The sequence below is a fragment of the Camellia sinensis genome, chromosome 3 (genome assembly GCF_055761805.1).
Source record: "Camellia sinensis isolate YWXY chromosome 3, ASM5576180v1, whole genome shotgun sequence".
NCBI classification, from domain to species: Eukaryota; Viridiplantae; Streptophyta; class Magnoliopsida; order Ericales; family Theaceae; genus Camellia; species Camellia sinensis.
The window spans coordinates 103,867,710-103,893,020 of record NC_138963.1 but is presented as its reverse complement, the minus strand read 5'-3'; the positions used below and the strand labels follow the sequence as shown (position 1 = coordinate 103,893,020).

General features: G+C 37.3%; 1 protein-coding gene across 6 annotated transcripts in view; it reads left to right on the top strand.

Annotated features, from left to right (window-relative positions):
- The first annotated feature begins 1,014 nt into the window (after nucleotides 1-1,014).
- The window catches only part of LOC114268423 (uncharacterized), a 59,930-nt gene continuing 35,633 nt past the window's right edge, over nucleotides 1,015-25,311 (top strand). For 2 of the 6 annotated variants that reach the window (XM_082920489.1, XM_082920488.1), the window contains exons 1-2: nucleotides 1,015-1,244; nucleotides 1,427-1,658. In XM_082920489.1, the coding sequence (XP_082776615.1) occupies nucleotides 1,556-1,658 (103 nt within the window). In that variant the 5' untranslated portion in view covers nucleotides 1,015-1,244; nucleotides 1,427-1,555. Of the gene's footprint in view, nucleotides 1,245-1,426; nucleotides 1,659-12,603; nucleotides 12,775-25,311 lie in introns of those variants that run through there. The other 4 variants (XM_028209598.2, XM_082920490.1, XM_082920487.1 and 1 more) reach the window with 4 other exon arrangements.

Sequence of the window (25,311 nt, the reverse complement as noted above, 5' to 3'; positions counted from 1 at the left end):
TATTCAAAAAATTTAAATTGTAAAAATTTAAATAATTTAAATATTCAAAATTTTTAAATAATTTAAAATGTTAATATTTTAAATTTAAAAACAACTCTACACTCAAATCGTAACCAAACATATAACACAAAACTCAATTAAGAAATTATTTTTAAAACTCATAACCAAACACATAATTCGAAACTCCATACTACTTTCACAACTTTACACTCAAATCGTAACCAAATACATAACAAAAAAAATTAAAATATTTAAAAATATTTTTATAAACTAGAGTCTGAATTTATTTTTATAAAATATTTTAAAATTTAAAAAATTAAAATCGTAATATTTTGAAATTAAAATATTTAAAAATATTCAAAAAATTAAAAGATTAAAAAAATCGTAACATATTTAAATATTAAAATATTTAAAATCTTAACAAAATTAAAATATTGATTTGAATTGAGTTTTGAAAAGAGTTTTAAATTATGCGTTTGGTTGTGAGTTTTGAAAAGTAATGATTATGTTTTGAATTGAGTTTTAAGAAATGAGTATAGAATTATGATTTGAAAACTCAAAACAAATAACACACTCAAATCAATGAGTGAAATTATAATTTAAGAGATTTACCAAATGGAGCCATTATTTTTTTAAAGATATGTACAAAAAAAATTTGAATTTAATTTGTAATATGTGTAATAATGTTCGTTATGATCATTTTACTTTATGAGAAAATTGTTCTTAAAGTTTTATTTCATTAAGGCCATGTTTGTTTGGGCGGATTGGATTAGCATTCCCATGACTAATAGTCTTAGGACTACGAATCCGTTGGATTATGTATCCTATCTTAACTAATAGTCAAGTTTAAAATAATTAGTCCGTACTTTAATTGTCTAATCAAATATCGAATTAATAATTTAATTGGACTATTAATCCAATCCTAAACTCATATCCACCCAAACAAACATGGCATAAATGTATAGCTAGACACAAAAGAACGTGTTAAAATAAAATTTCTCAAAAATAGAGAATAGAATAGGATAGTCAAAAAGGAAAATACCATATTATCCACCGACTGGAGACACTCAAAATCTATCTAAATCTAATCTAATCTAATCTTTTGTCAGGAGGATTTGGTCCCAACCGTTTTATTTCTCGTGACCTCTCCCGCCTCTGGGCATCTGCGAATGATGGCGACGCTCTTCCCCATGGCTCCTTCTCCTCCCTTCCGATGCGTGCTCTCTCTCTCCCTCATTTACCCTGTACTCATCTCTCTCTCTCTCTCTCTATATATATATATATATGTACATTCGCGCGCGCACACACACACAAACTAAATGTATGACAAAAGCATGCTTAAACCTCCTGTTTGGTCACTTTTTCTTTTCTTCCTTTCAATTTTTTTTTTCCCAATAACCAAACGGGATATTTTGTTGATTTGAAGATCATGTCAAATGCGTGGATTTTGCTTCTACCTCGAGAAAGTAGTTATGAAATTACACCCTGATTATGACAAATTGACAAGATTGTGTGCGGGAAAGAATGATGAATATCTTGTGATGCATTTAATTTTATGTGTTTCGTTGCCATGGAATTCAGACTTGTTTGCTTGCGGGTGTTAGCGTCAGGAAGCTCAAGCTATTTTCTTCAATTGATGTCAAGGATTGCCAAAACAGGTACTATTTTGTGGCTACATAAGTTTGTATAATGTGTGTCACTCTATATAATGTCTTTGAATTGAACTAATTCCCCCATCTCAGGAGGACAACATTTTGTTCGTTGTTTTTATTTGATATAGGATTTAGTGTGTGCGTTAGGCATTTAGCTTTGGTGTATGGATCTAGGGCTTGGCTTTTCTCAAGTTGTCATCTCAACTTGATAGGGTGCTTGGGCTTGATAGTTCTATTTTGGGATAAATTTTGGTGATCTGAACCGTCGTTGCATAGAATATTCATGCAAACAAATAAAGATAATTAGACATGGACAACTATAAGTTTGAATCATATTTGTTTTAAAAAAGTGGGCGACAAATATAATTTTAAGAATAGCCATCCATTTTTTTGTAATACAAATTTGATTCAAGCATATAACTACTGATATTCATTCACTTGATTTTTAGCGTGAACATTTTACTTAACAAATCCTAAAAAGTGAATGGTTCGGATCACCGAAATCGGGCTCAAAATTGGCCTACCAACCAAACACGCTCTTAAGTTGAGATGGCCAACTCGAGAGAAGTCAGACCCTGGATCTAAGTGTTGAATTGCTTCGAAGATTCAACACATTTAGAAGACAATGTGATGTGATGCATGATCATATCCAATCTTTGGGAAAATTGCATAAGCGTATTGCATTGATTGAGAACACATTAGTTTTAGGGCACATTTTTCCATTGAATACTTATTGTGTCATTTGGCAGTAAGTGAAAGTCAAAAAGTCAATTTCTGACACTTAATTTCTTGGAGGAGCTGTGAATACCCAAAGTGTTTGTCAAAACATCTAAAGTTAAAGTTATTACGATCAATCTTTTTTTGCATATTCTAATTAGATGCTAAGAGTGGAACTATGACATTTCAGGTTTTAGCATATACTGTATATAGGAGAAGTTTCCATTTTTAGCTAATCCAAAAAACTCATATTTTGTTCTTGGTAGGAGGAGTTGACTTTTATTTTATTTGGAATTTCATTATTTTGATATTTCCATCAAATTCAAATGGAGGTTTACAATATCCTATTATTTATGTGTACGTCTTGACTTAAATGGAAATGGAAATGCAAATGGTAAAATGAGGACATTCACTTTAATAATATGAAGAGTAAACAAGTCATGAGATGTGTCATAGTATTTAAGCTGTGACTATAATTAGATCAACTGCAAAAGAAACTAGTGAATTTCCAATTATTGTAGAGTTGCATCAAGGGTTAGCTTTAGGTAATCCTTACCTATTTGTCTTAGTCATGAATTAATTAACTAAATATGTTCAGGATTATGCTGGTGCAAATCCTTCGGAATGACGATGATGATGACTAATGTTTAGAATAGCAGCTTGCAATATTACACTTTGAGTTACGTTACGAACGTCGCTTTCTTAAAGATAATATTTGTCCCCAACAGATGGTGTGCACCAAGTTACCAGCAAATCCGCCTATCAGGATACAACGAAGTTGATCTAAAGATCTTTTGTCTACATTTGCACAAACGAAGACAGATCGGAATGCCTTTGTTTAAAACAAAAGCTAGAGAATCGGGGTTTGATATTTTGTTTCTTCAGAATAACAAAATATCAAATAATAGAAAGCTCTTGATTGAAAATTTGAAATCGAGAATGAGAGAGAGAGAGAATAGATTTTAGAACTTGTCTATCAAATTTATTGGATAGAATGAATTGAATGGCCTGATCGCATGCCTATTTATAGACCTGGATGCACCCGATTGGAAGGATCATGATCTTTGATCGCACCTAATCAGATATGATTGTTGGATCAAGTTCTAATGGTCTAGATCTTGTCTTACTCAAATGGGTGTAGTGATGAGACACATCCAATCGTGAGCGGGTGCAATTTGCACCGCACGATCGCGTGCTTAGACGATCAATGACCTCGATTACACCATTCTGAAGGGTTTGTATCAGGTGATAAAGGGGTAAGAGTTTGAGTATAAAAAATGAGATTGTGGCACTGTTTTATGGGCTGTTATGAGGCTGTAAACAGTGACTCGTGAACTGTAATCTAAGAATAGTAAAATGAAACAGAAAGAAGAAGAAAGAAGAGAAGAAGAAGAAGAAAGATAAGTCTAGGAATCACTCTTAAAATTCCTTAGGCATCGCATCTAGGGTTTGATTGCATCACACAATCCATAAGATGCTTCAAAAGCTCTGAAAATTCCCTAAAATATCAATTCTATTGAATTAGAAGCGTTACGTGACTTTATATAGACTTTAGAGACTTCCTAAACCAATTAGAACAAAAAAAGGATACTATAATATCTTAGACTTCTGAAACTAATTTAAAACCAAATAAGAAGCATAAATAAAACTCAATTAAATAACTTGACCCCCAAGGTGACCCATGGGTGACCCTTACAACCCATAACAACAATAATAAAAATTATCAAAATACCCTTGACCAAAAAATTCTATAAAACATAAAAATAATCAAAAAATAAGGCGCTAATAATACTAGAAACATTATTATATAAAATTCCTATTAGGATCTCTTTGAAATCATGCCAATGTCAAACTATAATCCCTTATTTGAATTTAGCCTTCTTTGAGCTTCTTATATCTTGCATTAGACATACCACCATTTGATTGGATGCGCCACCTCATCGCCATGTGGTGCTAACTGTGTTGCAAATCAGTGCCACCACATGCCAACCTGGACCATGCCACATCATCGACACGCAGACATTTTGAACCCACTAGAAAGCGTCTCCATAGTGCCTCGCACGATGCGTTTGTGCTAAGTGCAAAGTGCACTATCAAATGCCACATAGCCTACTACCCACGCCACGCACATGCGTGTGTGCAAATGGTGCGAAGCTGTGACGCCCTCAAAATAATAGATAGAACCCATCTCATTGGACAAGCATTTATATATATAAGATCCACATTCTTCAATTCATCAGAGTATTTCTTTCCAAAAGTATTACATGTTAACAACAAAAGCAAATGCCCTACGGGCTTACAGCTTTCCAAGTTAACACTTGGTTACAAAAAAAAAAGAGTACTAACTCAATTACACATTAAGCCCTTGGTTTGGATTTACATGTAATACATCAAAAGGAAATAAGACAACAAAAGTCTGTCCGCCTCTAGCCTCCCAAGCTATGTCCTTGGAGGTGGCATGCTACCTGTACCTGAAAATGATGTTCCCATATAGGGTGAGCCACAGCCCAGTGGAAATACACTAAACCAAATATGAACAGTGACTAAAAGATTAGCAGTTGATAGATGGCCAACACTGATACTTTCACTTATAACACTTTACAGTTTCATGACATACAAGTCCATGTTACAGTCCATTTTTTTAATTCCTTTCAATTCTCAATTTATAACCATGGCTCAGAACCTGGCCAAACAACTTATATGAGACAGTAACTCATATTAAACACTTTCCCATTTCATAATAGATAAGCATACTAGCTATATCACACACCAACAGATAAGCATACAAGCTATATCATCACTTACATAGATATGCATAAGAGCACTATCACACTTCCAAGGACAAGCATATGAGCTGTGTCAACACATTATTAGATAAGCATATGAGCTCTATCTATGGAGTCCATCCCCTATCTTCTCCCAACAACATCCGGTTTAGAGGTCCATCCCTTATCTCCCCCTAAACCGTGAAGTACATCCCCTATCTCCTCCAACACGACACAATGCATATAAACAATAATTATACACATCATCAAACAATACATAAGTTTAATGTATTCTTTCGACCGTCATACTCAATGACACATTTCAGTGATTAGTTTCAGTTTGCCTAATCATCATGCATTGTCTACAACAATCAAGACTATCCTCCACCGATAGCCCAAAGCAGCTATTTCTATACAGAAAATAAATGCAACAATGGATATATAATCAACATTTCAACTAGGTGAGTGATAAATAATCCAACCACACTCTTTAATCCCATACCTTTCCAAATCAATTCCTCATTTCTCATAATTAATTATACGAATTAATTAACCAATGTAATTAGGGCATTTTTCATAATTAACATTACAACCCTTAGGTTCCATTTTCATTAATGTTTCAACATTAATTTCACTTTTCCACGCCAAACATGCATCTAGGTTTTAGATAGTTAAAACCCCAACTTTTGTAAATTTACACAAAAATCCCAAACTTTCACAAAATTACCAAACCAACCCTAACATCTCAAAATACTAAAATTTAAAGACAAAGCTCATAGTGAGGAGTAGGTTATCCCTACCTTAAAAGATGACTCCCAACCAAGAAGGTGAAGAAAACGAAAATGCTCCAACCCACGAATTTCTCGGATCAAAAGATAGCCCTCGACGATCAACAACCTTTTTGTAAAGGCTAAAAATCAACAACCTTTTTGTAAAGGCCAAAAGTGAGGAAATCACTCCTATTAGATCAATACCTAGAGAGAAGGTAGAGTTCTAGAGTGAGAAGCTCAACAATGGGGTTTTTGGGAAAGTAAGAGAGAGAAGAAAAGTGAAAAAGTGATTTAAAAAGACCCAGCGGATAACTCATATATACGCATGACCCGCTCGAGCGTAGAATAGAGCGCTCGAGCGTAAAGCGCAAACATCTGGTCCCACGCGTCAAGAAACAAAAGCAAAACACATCCGCTCGAGCGTGAAAACCAGTCCGCTCGAGCGCAGATTTTCATCTTCCAGAACTTTACAGGAAAAGGACTACCCGCTCGAGCTCCAGCAATACCGCTCGAGCGCGACCCGCTCGTGCGCAATAAACCCGCTTGAGCGTAGAAAACACACCTGCAGAAGTTTTGCAGGGCCACGAAATGCTGGAAGTGTGTAATCCCCGCTCGAGCGCATCCGCTCGAGCGCAAGAAGACCCGCTCGAGCGGAACGCCTAAAAACTGGGCAATAAGGAAGTGAAAGCAAGGCCTAACCAACCTGTAACAACCTTGCCCAAAACATCCTAAAACTCTCACAAATGGAATTAAAGGACGACAACCAGATAGATACAACTACCAACTCCATGGAACTGAGTCCGGAATACAACAGAACAGTAAAGGGACAACCGGGATCGCTATAGAAGCACCATCCTTATGGTGTGTGAGCATACACTTTAGCACCTTTCCTACAATTTCTTATTCAAGGGAATGTTTCATGTGAGTGTTTATTAACTTTACAACTTTCTCTTATGTTTTCGATGTGGGACAAGCCATAAAGCTAAAAGAGCTTTCCAAAGAGAATAAGGAAGGTTTTGAAAAAGAATAAAAAACTAACCCATTTTATTTTTAAAAATTCCCCAACAATCTAGATCTTATTATTGAAGAACTGGCTTAACACCTCCTTGTGGAGGAAGAGTCTAGGCATCAAGAAAGTAAGGAAGAACTAGGGGCTAATACCTCTAAGGTTCATCTGATGGAAGAAGGAAAAAAAGCCAAGTAGTATTCTCGGAAGCAAAAGTTTCAGAGGAGCAATGACCCAAACACAAAGAAGAAGGGTGAATGCTAGCACTATGGTAAAACAAGGCATTACAAGCAAGATTGTCGGTCTCTCAAGAAGAAGAAACTAGGAGCATTGGAGCCAAAAAAGAATTTCGTGGTAGTCATTTCGGAGGTGAATCTCCTCGAAGACATTGGAGACTGGTAGATCGACTCATGCGCTACAAGGCATGTTTGCAATGACAAGAAGCTTTCACTACCTATCAGATGACTTAGTTCTTTACATGAGAAACTCCTCAACTGCCGCAGTCAAAAGAAAGGAAAATGGTGGATCTGTTGTTCACTTCCAAGAATATCCTGACGCTTATTGACGTGTATCATGTACTAGAAGTCTGAAAGAATCTTGTATCTGGAAGCCTGCTTAATAAGAATGACTTCAAGATAGTTTTTGAGTAGGACAAATTTGTCCTGTCTAAGGGTGGTACTTTTGTTGGGAAGAGTTAGTTGTATGAGGGGACGATTAAACTCAATATTGATAATATTCTTAGTTTTGCTTACCTGCTTGATTATTGACTCTTCCTCCACATGGAGGTGTTGAGCCAATTCCTCAATTGTAAGATCTCGAAAATTCCCCAACAATCCCTTACCATTTTCAAAATAAAGAAGTCCTAATTCTCTTGGTAGACTTGTGCATAAGCAAGAGGTATCTTACGACTTGAACTATTCAATTAGTGAAACACATTAAAGTTTGTCTGGATGGCATAGTAGACGTATCTTTGAACTAGCGATCCACAATGACTAATCAGACACATTTCACACACAATTCTAAAATGACAAAGGTATTAAAAAAAGCTAACACGTGGATTGGCCTTGTGTCTGTTATAAACAAAGGTAATGATCTGTATTATTGAATGATGAACCAAAGGGGCTTAGTACAATATGTACACTAAACTATTAAAACCCTAATATCCTAATTACAAGAAGAAGACTAAACTACCCTTAATTAAGATAGAGAATAACACTAATATAAAATACATATTCACACCCCCTCTCAAATTGAGGATGTAAGTGCAGAAAGCATCGAAAGTTTGCAAGAAGAAGAGAAAACGAGCAGTGTGAATCTTCACTAAGTGGATAGAAGCTGAACCCCTTGCCAAAATCTGAGATGTGGATGTAAAGAAATTCATTTGGAAAAATATCATCACCAGATTTGGGATTCCAAGAGCAATAGTTGCAGACAATGGAACACAATTTGACAGTAAGCTAATTAAGAGCTTCTGTGCAAAGTTCAAGATCAAGAATTATTTTTCAACACCAAACTTTCCCCAAAGCAATGGACAAGCAGAAGCATCCAACAAAGTAATTCTGGACGGAAAAAAAAAGAGGCTGCAGGCAGCAAAAGGAAAGTGGGTGGACGAGCTGCCTAACGTGCTCTGGGCATATCGGACTACGCTGAGAAGATTAACAGGGAAATCCCCCTTTGCCATGGCTTATGGCACAAAAGCAGTTATTCCGCTAGAGGTCGGCATCCCAAGAATCAGAACCCAGGGAGTAGAGAACGGAACTAATGATGTACTCTTAGCCCGAGATCTGGATCGTCTAGAAGAACGAAGGGAGAAAGCTGTGATTTAGCTTGCAGCGTACCAGCAGCAGCTTGCCTGAGCTTATAACAAGAGGGTTAACCCAAGAGAGTTCCAAGTCGGCGACCTGGTATTGAGAAAAGTCGTCGGCAACAAAAAGGATCCTAGAGAGGGGAAGCTTGGCCCAAATTGGGAAGGACCTTACAAAATAATCTCGGTACTGGGTAATGGGGCTTAACGGCTTGAAGATAATGAGGGCAAAGAGTTGCCAAGGCCTTGGAACACTTGCAATTTGAAATTTTTCTATCATTAGAATTCCTTTGTTCTTTTGTCATTTGCCGAAGTAAATAAATAAAGATTTAGCTTGGTTTTCTTTTCAAGATACTTGACATTGTCTCTAGAATACATGTATAATGAGAACCCAGGTAGAACTTAGGTTCACATGAGGGGGCAGAGAGAGGCGAAATCATCGTTTAACACTTGTTGAAATTTGTGGACAATTTACAAGTTGAAGTTAAACCGAAATCATTGTTTAACACTTGTTGAAATTTGCGGACAATTTACAAGTTGAAGTTAAACCGAAATCATTGTTTAACACTTGTTGAAATTTGTGGACAATTTACAAGTTGAAGTTAAACCGAAATCATTATTTAACACTTGTTGAATTTGTGGACAATTTACAAGTTGAAGTTAAACCGAAATCATTGTTTAACACTCGTTGAAATTTGTGGACAATTTACAAGTTGAAGTTAAACCGAAATGGCTAAAGTAGACTAATCTTGGAGGGGCTGATGAGTGCCTACTCTTCTCTCAGGTTCCTCTCCATATGAGCGCCTCCTTGGTACCATTCCCAATTACTCTCTTCTTCGTGTTTTTGGCTTTGCATGTTGTGTTCTTCTCCCCAAATGGGATTGCTCCAAGCTTAGTTCTCGTTGTGTCCTATATGTGTTTTTAGGGTATGGCATTCATCAGAAGAGTTATCAATGTTATGATCCTATGACCAAAAAGCTATATGTGTCTCAGCATGTCAGTTTTTTGGAAATACTACCCTACTACACTATACCTTCCACACGTGTCCCCATTGCCATGAATTGGTTCATATTGATCCCTTTCTTTCTGATGTTCCCTTTGATGAGTTTGTTTCTGATCTAAGTTTCCACTTGGACTCCTGCGAGCACTCTAGATCCTTCACTAGCTCCTCCTTCACCAGCTCCAGATCCTTTGTTAGCTCCTCCTTCACAAAGCACCTCCAAGCTCTCCTTCCTCTAGCTATATTGCCCCTCCACTGTCTCTTTGGATCTTGCTCCTCTTGCATCTTACTATCCCACTCGAAACCGTCATCCTTCGGCAAGACTTGGTTTTAGTAATACATGTTCTCTGCCTCCTATCAATCTTTTCTCTCTTGTCTTCATACTTATTTTGAGCACAGGTCCTACAAAGAAGCTTATTATGATTCAATTTGGTTGCCGCCATGAATGATGAGTTAATTGCTTTGGCTGAAATTTAGACTTGGGACTTGGTTCCGTTACTTGCTAGTAAGAATATTGTGGGTTGCAAATAGGTCTATAAGGTTAAGACTCTTTCTAATGGTTCTTGGGAACGGTACAAAGCTCGTTTGGTTGCACAAGGGTTTTCTTAGAAATATGAGATTGATTATGACGAGACTTTTGCCCCCTATTGCCAAGATATTGTTCGCACTTTTATCTTTGTTGTTGCTGCACATCAATGGGCCTTATTTTAGTTAGATTTCAAGAATGCTTTTCTTAATGGGTATCTTGCTCAAGAAGTGTATATGCGTCCTCCACTTGGCCTCTCTTACCCTCTCGATCTTGTTTGTTGTCTTCATCGTGCTCTTTATGGTCGCAAGCAGTCTCCTTGTGTTTGGTATGAGAGATTTCACTTTGTTGCACTTCAGCTTGGCTTTTACCCAAGTCTTCATGATTCTACTCTGTTTGTTCCTCGTACTTCTACTGGCCTGGTTCTCGTTCTCTTGTATGTGGATGATATGATCATTACCGGATCCGAGTCTCGCACTATTCAGGAGGTTAAGCGTTAGTTGTTTTAGGCATTTGAGATGAAAGATTTGGGATCTCTTCAGTATTTTCTTGGTATTAAGGTTGCTACTTCTCCTATTGAGTATCTTCTATCTCAGACTAAATATGCTAGTGATATTCTTTCTTGTGCCAATCTCACTGATGACAAAACTGTCGACACTCCTATTGAATTGCATGCTAAGTTTTCAACTTTTGATGGTATTCCTCTTGAGGATCCCACTCTCTATTGTGAGTTGGTCAGGTGCCTTGTCTATCTCACTGTGACTCGTCTCGATATCTCTTATGTTATGCATATTCTCAACCAGCTTGTCTTTGCTCCTTGTTCCATCTATTGGGCTGCCTTGCTCTGTACTCTTCGCTACCTTTGTGATACTTTGTTGTAGTGCCTCCTTCCGTCTGCTTCTTTGGACTTGACCCGTCATTCCTATGTTGATGTTGATTGGCCCAGTGACATCTCTAATCACAAATCTACCTCCGGTCTTTGTGTTTTTCTAGGAGATTCTCCCATCTCTTGAAAAAGTAAGAAATAGTTTGTTGTTGCTCACCCCACCGCAGAGGCTAAATACCGTGCCATGACTCATGCTACTTTTGAGATAGTTTGGTTTCATGGGCTTCTTTCTGATATGGGTGTTTCTCTTTCTTCCTCAACTTTTTTGTATTGTGACAATCAGAGTGTCATATAGATTGCCCATAATTTGGTCTTTTATAAGCGTACGATGCATAATAAGATAGATTGTCACTTTGTTAGGCAACATCTTCAGGCTGGCACTATTACTCTCCCTTTTGTTCTCTTCTGTCTCCAGTTGGCAGACTTCTTTACGAAGACTCACACTATAGCCCGTTTTCGTTTGTTCTTGGCAAACTGTATGTGCTTTTTGCGCTCGCATCCTCAGTTGAAAAGGGTGTGTGTGTGAAATATCTGTATTTTATATTTTTGTTATTCTATCTTTCACTTAAAGGTATTTTAGTCTTATGCTTGTAATTACGACTTTAGGCTTTGTTTGATGGTTGGAGATAAATAGTTTGATTGGAGATATGTTTGTAATTTCTTTTAAAATGGGATATGATATGTGGATGGATTGTATATCCTCCAAAATGGCAGGATATATAATACCACAACCCCCCCCCCCTACCCCAGTTATATAATCTCCAGTGGGATGAGATATGAATTGAAAAGACATATATACCCCTTTCTCTAATAAATATATATAATTTATGTATGTTAGGAGGGTAAATTTGGAAATTATATAATCTCCAGTGGGATAAGATATGAATTTAAAAGACATATATACCCCTTTCTCTAATAAATATATATAATTTATGTATGTTAGGAGCGTAAATTTGGAAATTATTTGCTTATATACCACAATATTTTTTGTTAAACAAACATAAATATGATATATCCAATACTCATATCCTGAGTTAACAAACAAGAATGGTAGGATATGTTATCCACTACACATATCCTATCATTGCATCTACTCATGTAAATCCCAAAGGCTATTATATCCTTCATTTTATCTTCAGACAATCAAACAGGGCCTTAGGGTTTTGGTAGTTTAGTATACATATTGTACTTTAGGTTTTGGTTAATCATTGAATAATACACAGCATTACCTTTTTTAATAGAAACACGCTTGAATGCATGTATGGTTTTTAGTTCGGATTGGTCTCTAATTTAGGAAAAACATATATAAGCGTGGATTAGGATTTCTTTTTAGGTTTGACACGAAATCAGTAGTTTTTGAAAGAGACACTATTTACAAGGTTTGAAGAACTCCTTGAAACTTTTGTTTCTCAATCATTTTTGAATTGAAACTGAATTTAATGTATTATAACATCATACACACTGTTTTTTGGTTAAGTGTTTTGAAAACTCCATCCTTCACCACGCTTGGATCGCTCTACTGTATTGGTTATTCAGCCAATTGGTCAATCACAAAATGAACCACAAGGAGCAGAGATCTAGACAAGAGAAGATTGACAGCGGTCTTAGAGTCATTTGTGAGTGAATTTTGAGTTTATGAGCTTGAACGGTAAGATTTCAAGGCTAACACATTTAGGTTGAGTTGTAATTTCATTTACTTTAGCTTTTATATTATACTCTTAATCTAATGGATTTTGATAGACAAGATGGCCCTTTTTTTCACCTAAGGGCGATTGTTGTTCCGAACTGTTTTCCACATATATTGGTGTCTATTATCTCGATTTATTAACTGCTATATTGTGTGGATGATATATGCATGATTTAGATATTGGAATTGGCAAATTGAATTGATTTAAACAACTGGATAAATTTTAATTGTTAATTTGTTTAAGAGTTTGACCTATCCTCCCCAGGCACAAACATCCTGCTCCCCCTATCTTCTCTGTATGCTTTTCTCTTCCTATTACTGTATTTAAAATAAGTGACAAGCGATTAAGAGTTTTATTTAAGATTTGGTTAAAATTATAGGAACAAGTTTAGGAGTAAGAAGAGTGAAGAGAAAATAAAAGAGAGAGAGAATGATTATAAGGAAAGAGGCACAAAGCCTAAGATTAGGTTTTCCCCTCTATAACGATATGTATTTATACTAATCAAATAAGTGCATAAAGACAAAACTACCCTTCATCTAACTTAACACTCTCCCTCAAGTTAGTGCATAGATATCTCTCATGTCCAACTTGCACACAATGGGATGAAAAACCTTACTACCTAACCTTTTAGTAAAAACATTGACCAACTAATCTTCGGGTTGCACAAAAGGCATACAAATCACACTGCCACTTATGTTCTCCTTGATAAAATGTTTGTCAATCTTGATGTGCTTAGTCCTATCATGTTGAACAGGATTAAGAGCAATGCTAATAGCAACCTTATTATCACAATACAACCTCATTGGTCCACATAAGCTCATAGATGCCATTCGCCATTGCTTGGTACTCAACTTCTGTACTTGATCTGGCCACAACAACTTGCTTCTTACTCTACTAAATCACCAGATTACCTCCTACAAAAGTGCAATAACCTAAAGTAGACCTACTATCATCAACCGCACTAGCCCAATCTATATCAGTGAAAGCCTCCATCCTCAAATGACCATGACTGGAGAACAAGATCTCTTTTCTAGGTGCTAATTTGAGGTATCTGAGGTTCCAATTAACTGTATCCAATTGTCCTGTTCGAGGATCATGCATGAATTGGCTTACAACACCAATTGCATATGCAATATCTGGCCTAGTATGAGAAAGATATATTAATCTCTCTACCAGTATTTTTTAAGGCGAAAAGCGAACCGAGGCGACAAGGTCTCCTAATGCCTAAGCACGAGGTGAGGGCTTCATCGATTTGAGGCGACCATAAAGGATATTTTTTTAAAATAAATGGTATAGACAAAAATATAAATATTTTCAGGAACCATCATGCAGTTATCATTCCAAATACTAAATATCCATAAACAAATGAACTTTGAAAGGTTTTGGAGATTTACCATCCGTGCATCTTGCCATTCTGGGTTTTTTTTACTTTCACTCGACTTCGACATTAATTCTATCCAACAAGAAATTCAATGTTTCAGCATAAAGAAATTAAAGAACATATTTCAACAACATTAAAGAACATAAAGAAATTAAAATAGTTGAAATTAATTGAATTAAAATAATTAATTGAATAACCAGGAAATTAAAATAACCAGGAAATTAATTGGATTAAAATAAACAAATTAATTGAATTAAAATAATTAACTGAATAATCAGGAAATTAAAATAACCAGGAAATTAATTGAATTAATTGAATTAAAATAAACAAATTAATTGAATTAAACAAATTAATTGAATTAAAATAATTAATTGAATAACCAGGAAATTAAAATAACCAGGAAATTAATTGAAATTTTAACACAGAAAAAAAATAATTGAATTAATTGGAAAAAAATTAATTTTAAAATAATTGAATTAATTTTAAAAATTAATTTTTGCGAATTAAAAATTAATTTTAAAAAATAATTGAATTAATTTTAACACAGGAAATTAATTGAATTAATTGAAATTAATTGAAAAAGGAAAAAAATGGGGGGGGGGGTCCGACCGTGTTCTTCAAGTCAAAGAAAAAAATGAACAAAGGAAGAACAGGGGGGAAGAAAGGGAGGGGGGGTCCAACAGTGAACAAAGAAGACCCAGGTGAAGTCGAAGGGAAGAAAGGAGAAAGGAAGAAGAAGAAGAAAGGAAGGAGAAGGAACTCACCAGGTAAAGTCGACTGGAACGACGTCTGAAGAAGGAAGAAGAAGACCCAGGTGAAGTCGATTTCGGTATGCCTTTCAATGTCGACGAACGAAGTCGATCTAGGGTTCTGACTTCTTATTTAGTAGAAAGGAATTATAAAGTGCAATGCATGCCCGTAAATTGCACAAAAGTCATCCAGATGAAGGGCCCAGATGAGTCGAACTGAAATCAGGCAAAAATCTGGTGAAGCGTCGCTTCGTTTCGCTCACGCTTCATCGCCTAAGCCTCGCTTCAGGCGCTTCTCCATCGCCTCACCATTTCGCCTCACCTCAGTGTGCGTGAAGCACTAAAGCCTCGCCTCGCCTTGCGCTTAGGCGAGCGCTTAGGCTCGCCTCTGATAACACTGCTCTCTACAAGCCTTTGATATCTTTCTTTATCTACACGATCTCCATCATTGCTGCTAAGTTTGTGATTGGCCTCAAAAGGAGAATCTGCTGGTCTACAACCCAAAATACCTGCTTCCTCAAGTAGATCTAAGATGTTTTTCCTTTGAGAAATAAAGATGCCCATATCTGATCTAGCAATCTCAATCCCAATAAAATACTGTAGAGGACTAAGATCTTTGATTTCAAACTTCTTGGAAGGTTGAGCTTTGATTTGGGACATCTCCTCTACATTGTTACCAATCAGCACTATATCATCCACATAAACAATAAGAATAGCAGTTTTATTTCCACACTGTTTGATGAGTATAATATGATTAGCATGACTTTGCTTTTATCCAAATTTGAGCGTCGCCTTAAGAAACCTATCAAGCTAGACTCTAGGAGATTGTTTCAATCCATACAAAACCTTCTTTAATCGACAAACCTTCCCATCAGTGGCTGGAGAAGAGAAACTTGGAGGAACATCCATATACACTTCTTCTTTTATATCACCATGGAGGAAAGCATTCTTTACATCAAGCTGTTGTAACGGCTAACCCAAATTTACACTATAGGGAAGGACACGAATAGAATTCATTTTAGCCACCAGAGCAGAGGTCTCCTAATAATCAATGCCATAAGTCTGAGTGAACCCTTAGCGACCAGTCTTGCCTTATATCTCTCAATAGTCCCATCGGTTTTCTGCTTAATTGTAAACACCCATTTGCAACCCACAAGCCTTTTACTTGATGGTAGAGAAACTAACTCCCAAGTGCCATTCTTACTCAGAGCTCTCATCTCCTTTGCGGTAGCTTATTTCCACTTAGAATCAGTGAGTGCTTCCTTCCAATTCTGCGGACAAGAGACAGAAGACAAAGATGAAACACAGGCACGATACGACGAAGATAAGGAATCATTACACAAATTTAGAAATACGATGTTGAGTGCAAGTTCTAACAGCTTTCCTAATAGCAATAGAAAGATTTGAGTCATCAACAGGAGTAGTAGGAGAAGTAACCAAAGACTCATTACCTGAAGATTCCATAGAAGAATTAGGAACTGGAGTTGGAGGTGGTGATTGGCATGGCAGCACATAACTCGACTGTTCCCTTTGTCGCCGAGAGTAGGTCTGAAGATCTGGTCTATCCAACCTACTAGACTCCCCCTAAACACAATCTAGTCTATCCAACCTACTAGACTCTCCTTGAACACAATTGGGTTTATCCAACCTACTAGACTCCCTTTGAACACACTTATTCATATCCTTCTTACAATATGGTGGCCCCCCCTCCCCCACCCACCCACACACACAGACAGACACAACAAATGGTAGAAAATAATGGATCAGAAGAAACAATCTCTTCCGTTGATGAAACCTCCCCTTGAAGAGATTGGTCTCGGAATAAGGGCTCAGACCCACAAAAAGTGTTATCCATGGTAACATATGCTTTCTGAGAGTGAGGATCATAACACTTGTAGCCTTTCTGGTGGAGGAATAGCCAATGAAGACACACCGCAAAGCCTTAGGGTTCAGTTTGCTCCAAGTAGAACGAGAAATGTGAACAAAGCAAACACAACCAAACTGCTGGAAATTGTGTTCATGCATATAATATGATAGTGGTGTTGGTGGTAGATAGTGGCATGTATAGAATATGATAGTGGTGTTGGTGGTAGATAGTGGTATGTATAGAATATGATAGTGGTGTTGGTTGTAGATAGTGGCATGTATAGAATATGATAGTGGTGTTGGTGGTAGATAGTGGCATGTATATAATATGATAGTGGTAGATAGTGGTAATATATAATATGTAAGTGGCATATAATGGGTTATGATGATGTTTGTAATATCTCCTATATAAGGAGTGTCATTTGGTCTTGTAAGATAAGAAGTTTTGAATATAACAGAAATATATTCCTTCTTCCTCATATTTTCGGAGTTCTTCTTCTTCATATTTTCTAAGTTGGTATCAGAGCAAAAAAAAACACAGCAGCCCTAAAACCGTCATAGCCATGTCGGAAGTCACGTCCAGAACCACTTCAACCCCTGCCGCTGCCATTCCGGTGAAAACGTCCAACTCTCACTCTATCCAAATCACCACCATCCGCCTAAATGGTGATAATTTTCTCCGCTGGTCACAATCTGTCCGGATGTATATCCGTGGGCAAGGAAAGATCGGTTACATCACTGGTGACAAGAAGGCTCCTGCTGTTAATGATCCGCTGTTCGACAATTGGGACGCTGAAAACTCCATGGTTATGACATGGTTGGTCAATTCCATGGAGGAGGATATAAGCTCTAATTACATGTGCTATACTACTGCACAAGAATTGTGGGATAATGTTAGTCAGATGTATTCTGACCTAGGAAATCAATCTCAAGTTTTCGAATTAACTTTGAAGTTGGGAGAGATTCGTCAAGGAGATGATTCCGTCACCAAATATTTCAATTCGTTGAAAAGGTTGTGGCAGGATCTTGACATCTTCAACACATACGAATGGAAATCGGTTGACGACTGCAACCACCACAAGAAAACTGTGGAAGACAGCCGTATTTACAAGTTTCTTGCCGGCCTCAACATTGAGTTCGATGAAGTGCGAGGAAGAATTATTGGCAGACCTCCTCTCCCATCCATTGGCGAAGTATTTGCCGAAGTCAGAAGGGAAGAGAGCCGAAGGAGCGTCATGCTTAAGAAAAAAGGTAATGGTGAATCAATTGAAATTTCTGCTTTAATTAGCGATGCTGCGGCCAACAAGGCTGCAAATTACCAGCGCAGGTTTGATGATAAGCCACGGGTCTGGTGTGATTTTTGCAACAAGCCTCGCCATACACGCGAAACGTGTTGGAAGATGCATGGCAAACCTGTCAACTGGAAAAGCAGCAAACAAGGAGAGAAGAATCGTGGCTTTCCTACCGCTAATGAAGCCGATTCAGGTCCCTTCAACAAAGAGCAGATTGATCAACTCTTAAAGCTGATAAAATCCAACTCCTCAACCGGTACTCCTAGTGTTTTGTTGGCACAAACAGGTAGAAATCCTAAAGCCTTCTCTTGCCTAAACTTCTCTCCGTGGATCATAGATTCCGGTGCCTCCGATCACATGACTAGTTTTTCCCATTTATTTAGTACCTATTTCCCTTGTTCTGGTCATGACAAAATCAGAATAGCCGATGGTAGTTTTTCACCTATTGCAGGAAAAGGATTTATTAAACTAACTGAGAAAATTAATCTCAATGCTGTTCTTCACGTCCCCAACTTAGCCTGTAACCTTTTGTCTGTCAGTAAACTATCTAAGGATTCTAATTGTCGTGTTACATTTTTTGAATCCCATTGTGAATTTCAGGACCAGAACTCGGGGATGATGATTGGGCGTGCTAGGATGCTTGAAGGTCTTTACTACTTTGATGAAGTACCTGTTAGTAATAAAAAAGCTCAGAGCTTTAATAGTACCAGTTCAATCTCTGTTCGAGAAAAAATAATGCTATGGCACTATAGGCTAGGACATCCTAGTTTTCTTTATCTGAAACATTTATTTCCAGAATTATTTAAAGGGATTGATTGTTCTTCTTTTCATTGTGAAAGTTGCATTTTTGCAAAATTTCATCGCTCTACTTATTTGCCAAAACCTTACCAGGCTTCAAAACCTTTTTATTTGATTCATAGTGATGTTTGGGGCCCTTCTAAAATCACTACTCTTTCTGGTAAAAGATGGTTTGTTACATTTATTGATGACCATACCCGCTTATGTTGGATTTATTTGATGAATAAAAAATCTGACGTGAAAAATTTATTCACAAATTTTTACAATATGATTGAAAACCAATTTCAAACCAAAATTGGTATTTTACATTCTGATAATGGAACAGAATATTTTAATGAGCAGTTGGGTGAGTTTTTGGAAAAAAATGGGATTTTTCATCAATCTACATGTCGGGATACCCCTCAACAAAATGGCATTGCAGAACGAAAAAATAAACATCTACTTGAAGTAGCACGTGCTATAATGTTTTACATGCATGTTCCTAAATATTTATGGGGTGAAGCAATTTTAACAGCCTCTTATTTGATAAACAGGATGCCTACAAAGGTGTTAACATACAAAACACCTTTTGATTGTCTCAAAACTTTTTTTCCTGACACGAGGTTGTTTTCTGATTTACCCGCCAAAGTTTTTGGATGTACTGCCTATGTTCATGTTCCCAGTCAATTTCGTTCAAAACTTGACCCCCGTGCTATAAAATGTGTTTTTTTGGGTTATTCCTCAAACAAAAAGGGATATAAGTGCTTCGATCCTCAAAACAAGAAATTTCATGTGAGTATGGATGTGTCATTTGTGGAAACAAAATCCTATTTCCCCAACACTTCTCTTCAGGGGGAGACAAGTGGAGTAGAAGACCGTTTTTGGGATATTTCTATCCCGCTCCCCAATGTCATTTATCCTACACAAAAACCACATCTGTCTGATAATGATCACTTAGGAGAACCAAGTTCTATGGTGCCTAGTCAAGAAGATTCTTGTTTAGGGGGAGAAGTACTACAAAATGATCTAAATCCTGAGCTTCAGGTTTATACTAGGAAGCGATTTCATCTGAGGAATAATGACCCGAATGTCCATCCTAATGGCCCGAATGTCCACCCGAGTTCTGGCATCGAAATTTTAGGTAATCCTATTCCTTCTATTTCCGACCTTGATGTACCTATAGCAATTAGGAAAGGTGTCCGAAATTGCATTAAACATCCTATTGCAAATTACCTCTCCTATCAAAGACTGTCTAAAAACCATAGAGCTTTCACATCTAGGATTTCACACTTGTTTGTTCCAAGGAATATACAGGAAGCATTGGATGATCCGAATTGGAAATTAGCAGTCATGGAGGAGATGAATGCTTTAAGGAGAAGTGGTACTTGGGAGATAGTTGATCTACCCAAAGACAAGAAAACAGTTGGGTGTAAATGGGTGTTTACGATAAAATGTAACGCAGATGGAAGCGTTGAGAGATACAAGGCGAGACTGGTAGCTAAAGGCTTCACTCAAACTTATGGGATCGACTATCAGGAGACGTTTGCTCCTGTTGCTAAAATAAATTCCATCAGAGTACTGTTATCTCTTGCAGTAAATTCAGATTGGCCTCTACATCAACTTGACATTAAAAATGCATTTCTCAATGGTGATCTTGAAGAGGAGGTGTTCATGAGCCTACCGCCGGGATTTGAGCAGAGACTTGGAAGTGACAGAGTATGCAGATTGAACAAGTCATTATACGGACTCAAACAATCACCAAGAGCGTGGTTTGAACGCTTTGGGAAGGCAGTTATCAGTTGTGGCTTCTCGCAGAGTCAAGCAGATCACACAATATTTTATAAACATTCAAAAAACAGTAAAATTGCAATTTTGATTGTTTATGTTGATGACATCATTTTAACTGGTAATGATGAAGCAGAGTTAGCAGCCCTCAAAGAGAAACTCGCAAAAGAATTTCACATTAAGGATCTGGGAGCCCTCAAGTATTTTCTCGGAATGGAATTTGCAAGATCCAAGGAAGGTATATTCGTTAATCAGAGAAAATATGTTCTTGATCTCCTTGGAGAAACAGGTATGCTTGGTTGTAAGATGGCGGAGACTCCGATCGAGCCTAACTTGAAGTTACAAGCTGCTAAGGCTAAAGAAGTTAAAGAGAGAGAACAATATCAGCGACTTGTAGGGAAATTGATTTACTTGTCTCATACGCGGCCTGATATTGCCTTTGCAGTCAGTATGGTAAGTCAGTTCATGCACTCACCAGGGACAGAGCACTTTGAGGCCGTTTATAAGATCTTAAGATATTTGAAAGGAACTCCAGGGAGAGGCTTACTATTCAAGAAACATGGACATCTTCAAGTTGAAGTATACACAGATGCAGACTGGGCAGGAAGTGTTACAGACAGGAGATCAACATTCGGATACTGCTCCTTTGTAGGTGGGAACCTAGTTACATGGCGGAGTAAAAAACAGAATGTGGTAGCTAGAAGTAGTGCAGAAGCAGAGTTCAGAGCTGTTGCCCATGGAATCTGTGAAGTAATGTGGATTAAAAGAATTCTTGAAGAATTAAAGCTTTCTCACCCGACACCTATGAAGGTCTATTGTGACAACAAAGCAGCTATATCTATAGCTCATAATCCAGTTCTACATGATCGCACAAAACATATAGAAGTGGATAAACATTTCATCAAGGAGAAAATCAATGCTGGCATAATCTGTATGACCTACCTTCCAACAGGTGAACAATTAGCTGATGTGCTAACGAAGGGACTACACAAGAAGCAATTTGATAAGCTGACTAGCAAGCTGGCTATGGAAGATATCTTCAAACCAGCTTGAGGGGGAGTGCTGGAAATTGTGTTCATGCATATAATATGATAGTGGTGTTGGTGGTAGATAGTGGCATGTATAGAATATGATAGTGGTGTTGGTGGTAGATAGTGGTATGTATAGAATATGATAGTGGTGTTGGTTGTAGATAGTGGCATGTATAGAATATGATAGTGGTGTTGGTGGTAGATAGTGGCATGTATATAATATGATAGTGGTAGATAGTGGTAATATATAATATGTAAGTGGCATATAATGGGTTATGATGATGTTTGTAATATCTCCTATATAAGGAGTGTCATTTGGTCTTGTAAGATAAGAAGTTTTGAATATAACAGAAATATATTCCTTCTTCCTCATATTTTCGGAGTTCTTCTTCTTCATATTTTCTAAGTCAAACACTTTAGGAGGAAGGGAGGGGGGGTATAGACATGTGAGGAAGAAGGGCAAGGGGGTGCTGAAACTGGAGGACACTAGCAGGCACATCAACCTAGAATGGTTTAGGAACCCGCATCGTGAACATAAGAGCACAAACAACCTCAAGAAGATGACCGTTTTTGCGTTCAGCAACACAGTTCTATTCGGAGGTGCCAACACAACTGGTTTGATAAAGAATACCATGAGCCTCAAGATTTGCTCGAAAGTCACCATCAATATACTTAGTACCATTGTCACTCTGAAGGACTTTAATTTGGATGGCAAATGGAGTATGCATCATCTTATGAAATGTTTGCAAGCAATAAAAGACCTCACTTTTGGTGCAAAGTAGGTAAACCCAAGTTACTCAAGAATAACAGTTAATAAAAGTGACAAACCACCGATAACCAGATACAGACATAACATGAGAGGGACCCTGTACATCAGAATGAATAACCATAAATGGAAACATACTTCTTTTATTAACTGAAGGAAAACAAGATCTTTTATGTTTTTCAAACTTACAAACATCACAATGAAAATTATTCCAATCACAATCCTTCACTGGACTAGGGAAAAGTTTATTCAAAATTGAAATGGAGGGATGGCCTAAACTCCTATGCCACTGATGTGATAGAGAGAGGCATGAAGTGCTGGTTTTCTAAAGAGCTTGGTGAGTGACAAAAGATCCATCATCCAGAAAATACAATCCCTCGTGTACTCTACCACTGCCAATCATTCTCCCTATACCTAGTTCTTGAAAAAACAATGAGAAGGGAAAAAGGTTACGAAACAATTTAAGGAATTGATAACACGACTAATAGACAGTAAATTAGTAGAGAAGTTGGGAACATGAAGAACAGAGGAGAGGGAAATAGAGGGAGAATAGTGAATAGAGCTTGTCCCAGACACAGAGGATAAGGACCCATCAGGCACTCTTATTTTATCCTTGCAGGAACAAGGAGAGTAAGAGTGGAAAAGGGTGGACAAACCTGTCATATGATTGGTAGCACCGGAGTTAATAATCCAATGGAATGAAGAGACAACACTCAACGCATGTGTAGGAATACCTATGGAAGCAAAGTTAGAGGGAAGAGGGTCAGAAGTAGAAGCAGAAGTGGAAGCAGGAGAAGAATCAAGCTGAGCCATTTGATGCCAAAGAGTGTGTTACTCATCATGGGAAAAAGCTGCAGGATCACCCAAAGTACTAGTAGAGGATTCCAATAGGTGTGCATGAGAGCAAATAGTGCTATTGCGGCCACTAGTACCAGCACAACCACTACCTCTCCCTTGGTTAGAGGACGACCATGTAACTTCTGACAATGTTCCTGATCATGTCATTCTTTCCCACAATAATCACAGATAATCTGATCACGAATACTAGAGGAACCTTTACCCCTAGACTTAAACGGACCAAATTTCCCATCTGTGGGAGTAGAAGAAACAACTAAAGTAGACCGGTCTTGAAGAGGTTGATGAACCATAGCACTTTGCTGGCTCTCTTCTTGCAGAACATAAGCATAGGCTTCAAGCACAGTAGGAAATGACTGGTGGCCGAGAACCTGAACATAAATCTAATTGTACTCCGAGTTGAGACCAGCAAGAAAATCATAGACACGCTCATTGGCAACATCTATTGAAATGTAGCAGCATCTTGGGAACATACAACTTGGAAGTTCTGATAGTAATTTGTCACGTGTTGGTCCATCCTCCTTGGGAGCCTTAGTAACTCCTGTTGCGTGACTTAACATACCATGAGCAATGATGGCCAACTAAAAAGAATGTGACCAAACCTGATAGTTGGTGCCATCCAGCTTGACAAAAGTCAGATGAAGAGGAGTTATCAACTTATCACCAATAGGTATAGTAGGACCCAAACCTTTTGCCTCACTGACCACAGGGTTCTTGCCGTCATCAGCCATGGACTAAGAAAACACAACTATACCCCAAAAACAGAGAGGAAGGTGTAGCAGCCTCAGTAAGCAAGAAAACAGTCTCAAAGAAGCCAAAAATGGCCCAGAAAAGGCAAAAACTGAGGCAAACACATTTTAGAACACCCGTAAACAGAGTTGTGAGACCAAAATACCAGCTAGGAGCAGCAAACAACACCAGGGAAGACCATAGAAGGTCTGGTCGGCTCCTATAGAAGGGATTCCAAGCCCTGAATCAAGCAAAAAACTGACAGAACTCGCAGATCAAAAATAGCATCCATTTTTTCAAAAAATAAAGAAAAATTTGCAAATGGGCAACAAAAAACACAAAAAAATTGAATTTTTTTTTGGGGAACCCAACCCTAGTCGAGCATCTTGGGTTTTTTTTTCTTCCTTTTTGTTTTTTTTGTTTTTTAACATTATTGAACACAAAAAAAAAAAAAAAATGAAAGAGCAGAAGAAAGAAAAAAAAGAAAAGAGCTTGTATGCTTTGATACCAAGTTAAAATTATAAGAACAAGTTTAAGAGTAAGAAGAGAGAAGAGAAAATAAAAGAGAGAGAATGATTATCAAGAAAGAGGCACAAAACCTAAGACTAGGTTTTGGAAAATTCTATTTCCACACACCTAACTATCTCAATCTACATCATTTCTTGGTGTACACACTTTGTAATTTAATTATTAATTAATTTTCTCAATCTACACACTAAATGTATCAATTATACCCTTCACTCAACTATTGTACACACCCCCTCAATCCTCCTTCCACACACTTGTCTTACAGTAGTTGTGAAAATCCTGACCTTTCCTTTGGAAAGATTAGGTAGCGAAAAGATGAGAGTGGAAATAGGGGCAGCAACAAGTGTGAGGGCTAAGGAACCCACGAAAAGCCCTGGAAGATTACTTGACCCTAATGATATCGCACCTTCATCACGTAATGGAAGAATCACAAAGTATGCACTTAAAATTTGCAAATCAAAATTTTTGAAGAACTATAATTACAACAAGAGCATATAAATGTTTATTATGGTCATTTTAGTTTAACTGCCATTAAAATAATATTTCATTAAGTGTGTGCACTGAGGTAATTAGGTGTGTGGAAATAGAATTACTCTTAGGTTTTCCCCTTGATAACTAATCAAATAAGTGCATAAAGATAGAACTACCCTTCTTTAAACTTAATAGATTTGAAAGTCAGAAAATTGATATCATAGCAACAGCCCATAGAGTCGTTCACTCCTTAAAAATAGCTGAAGA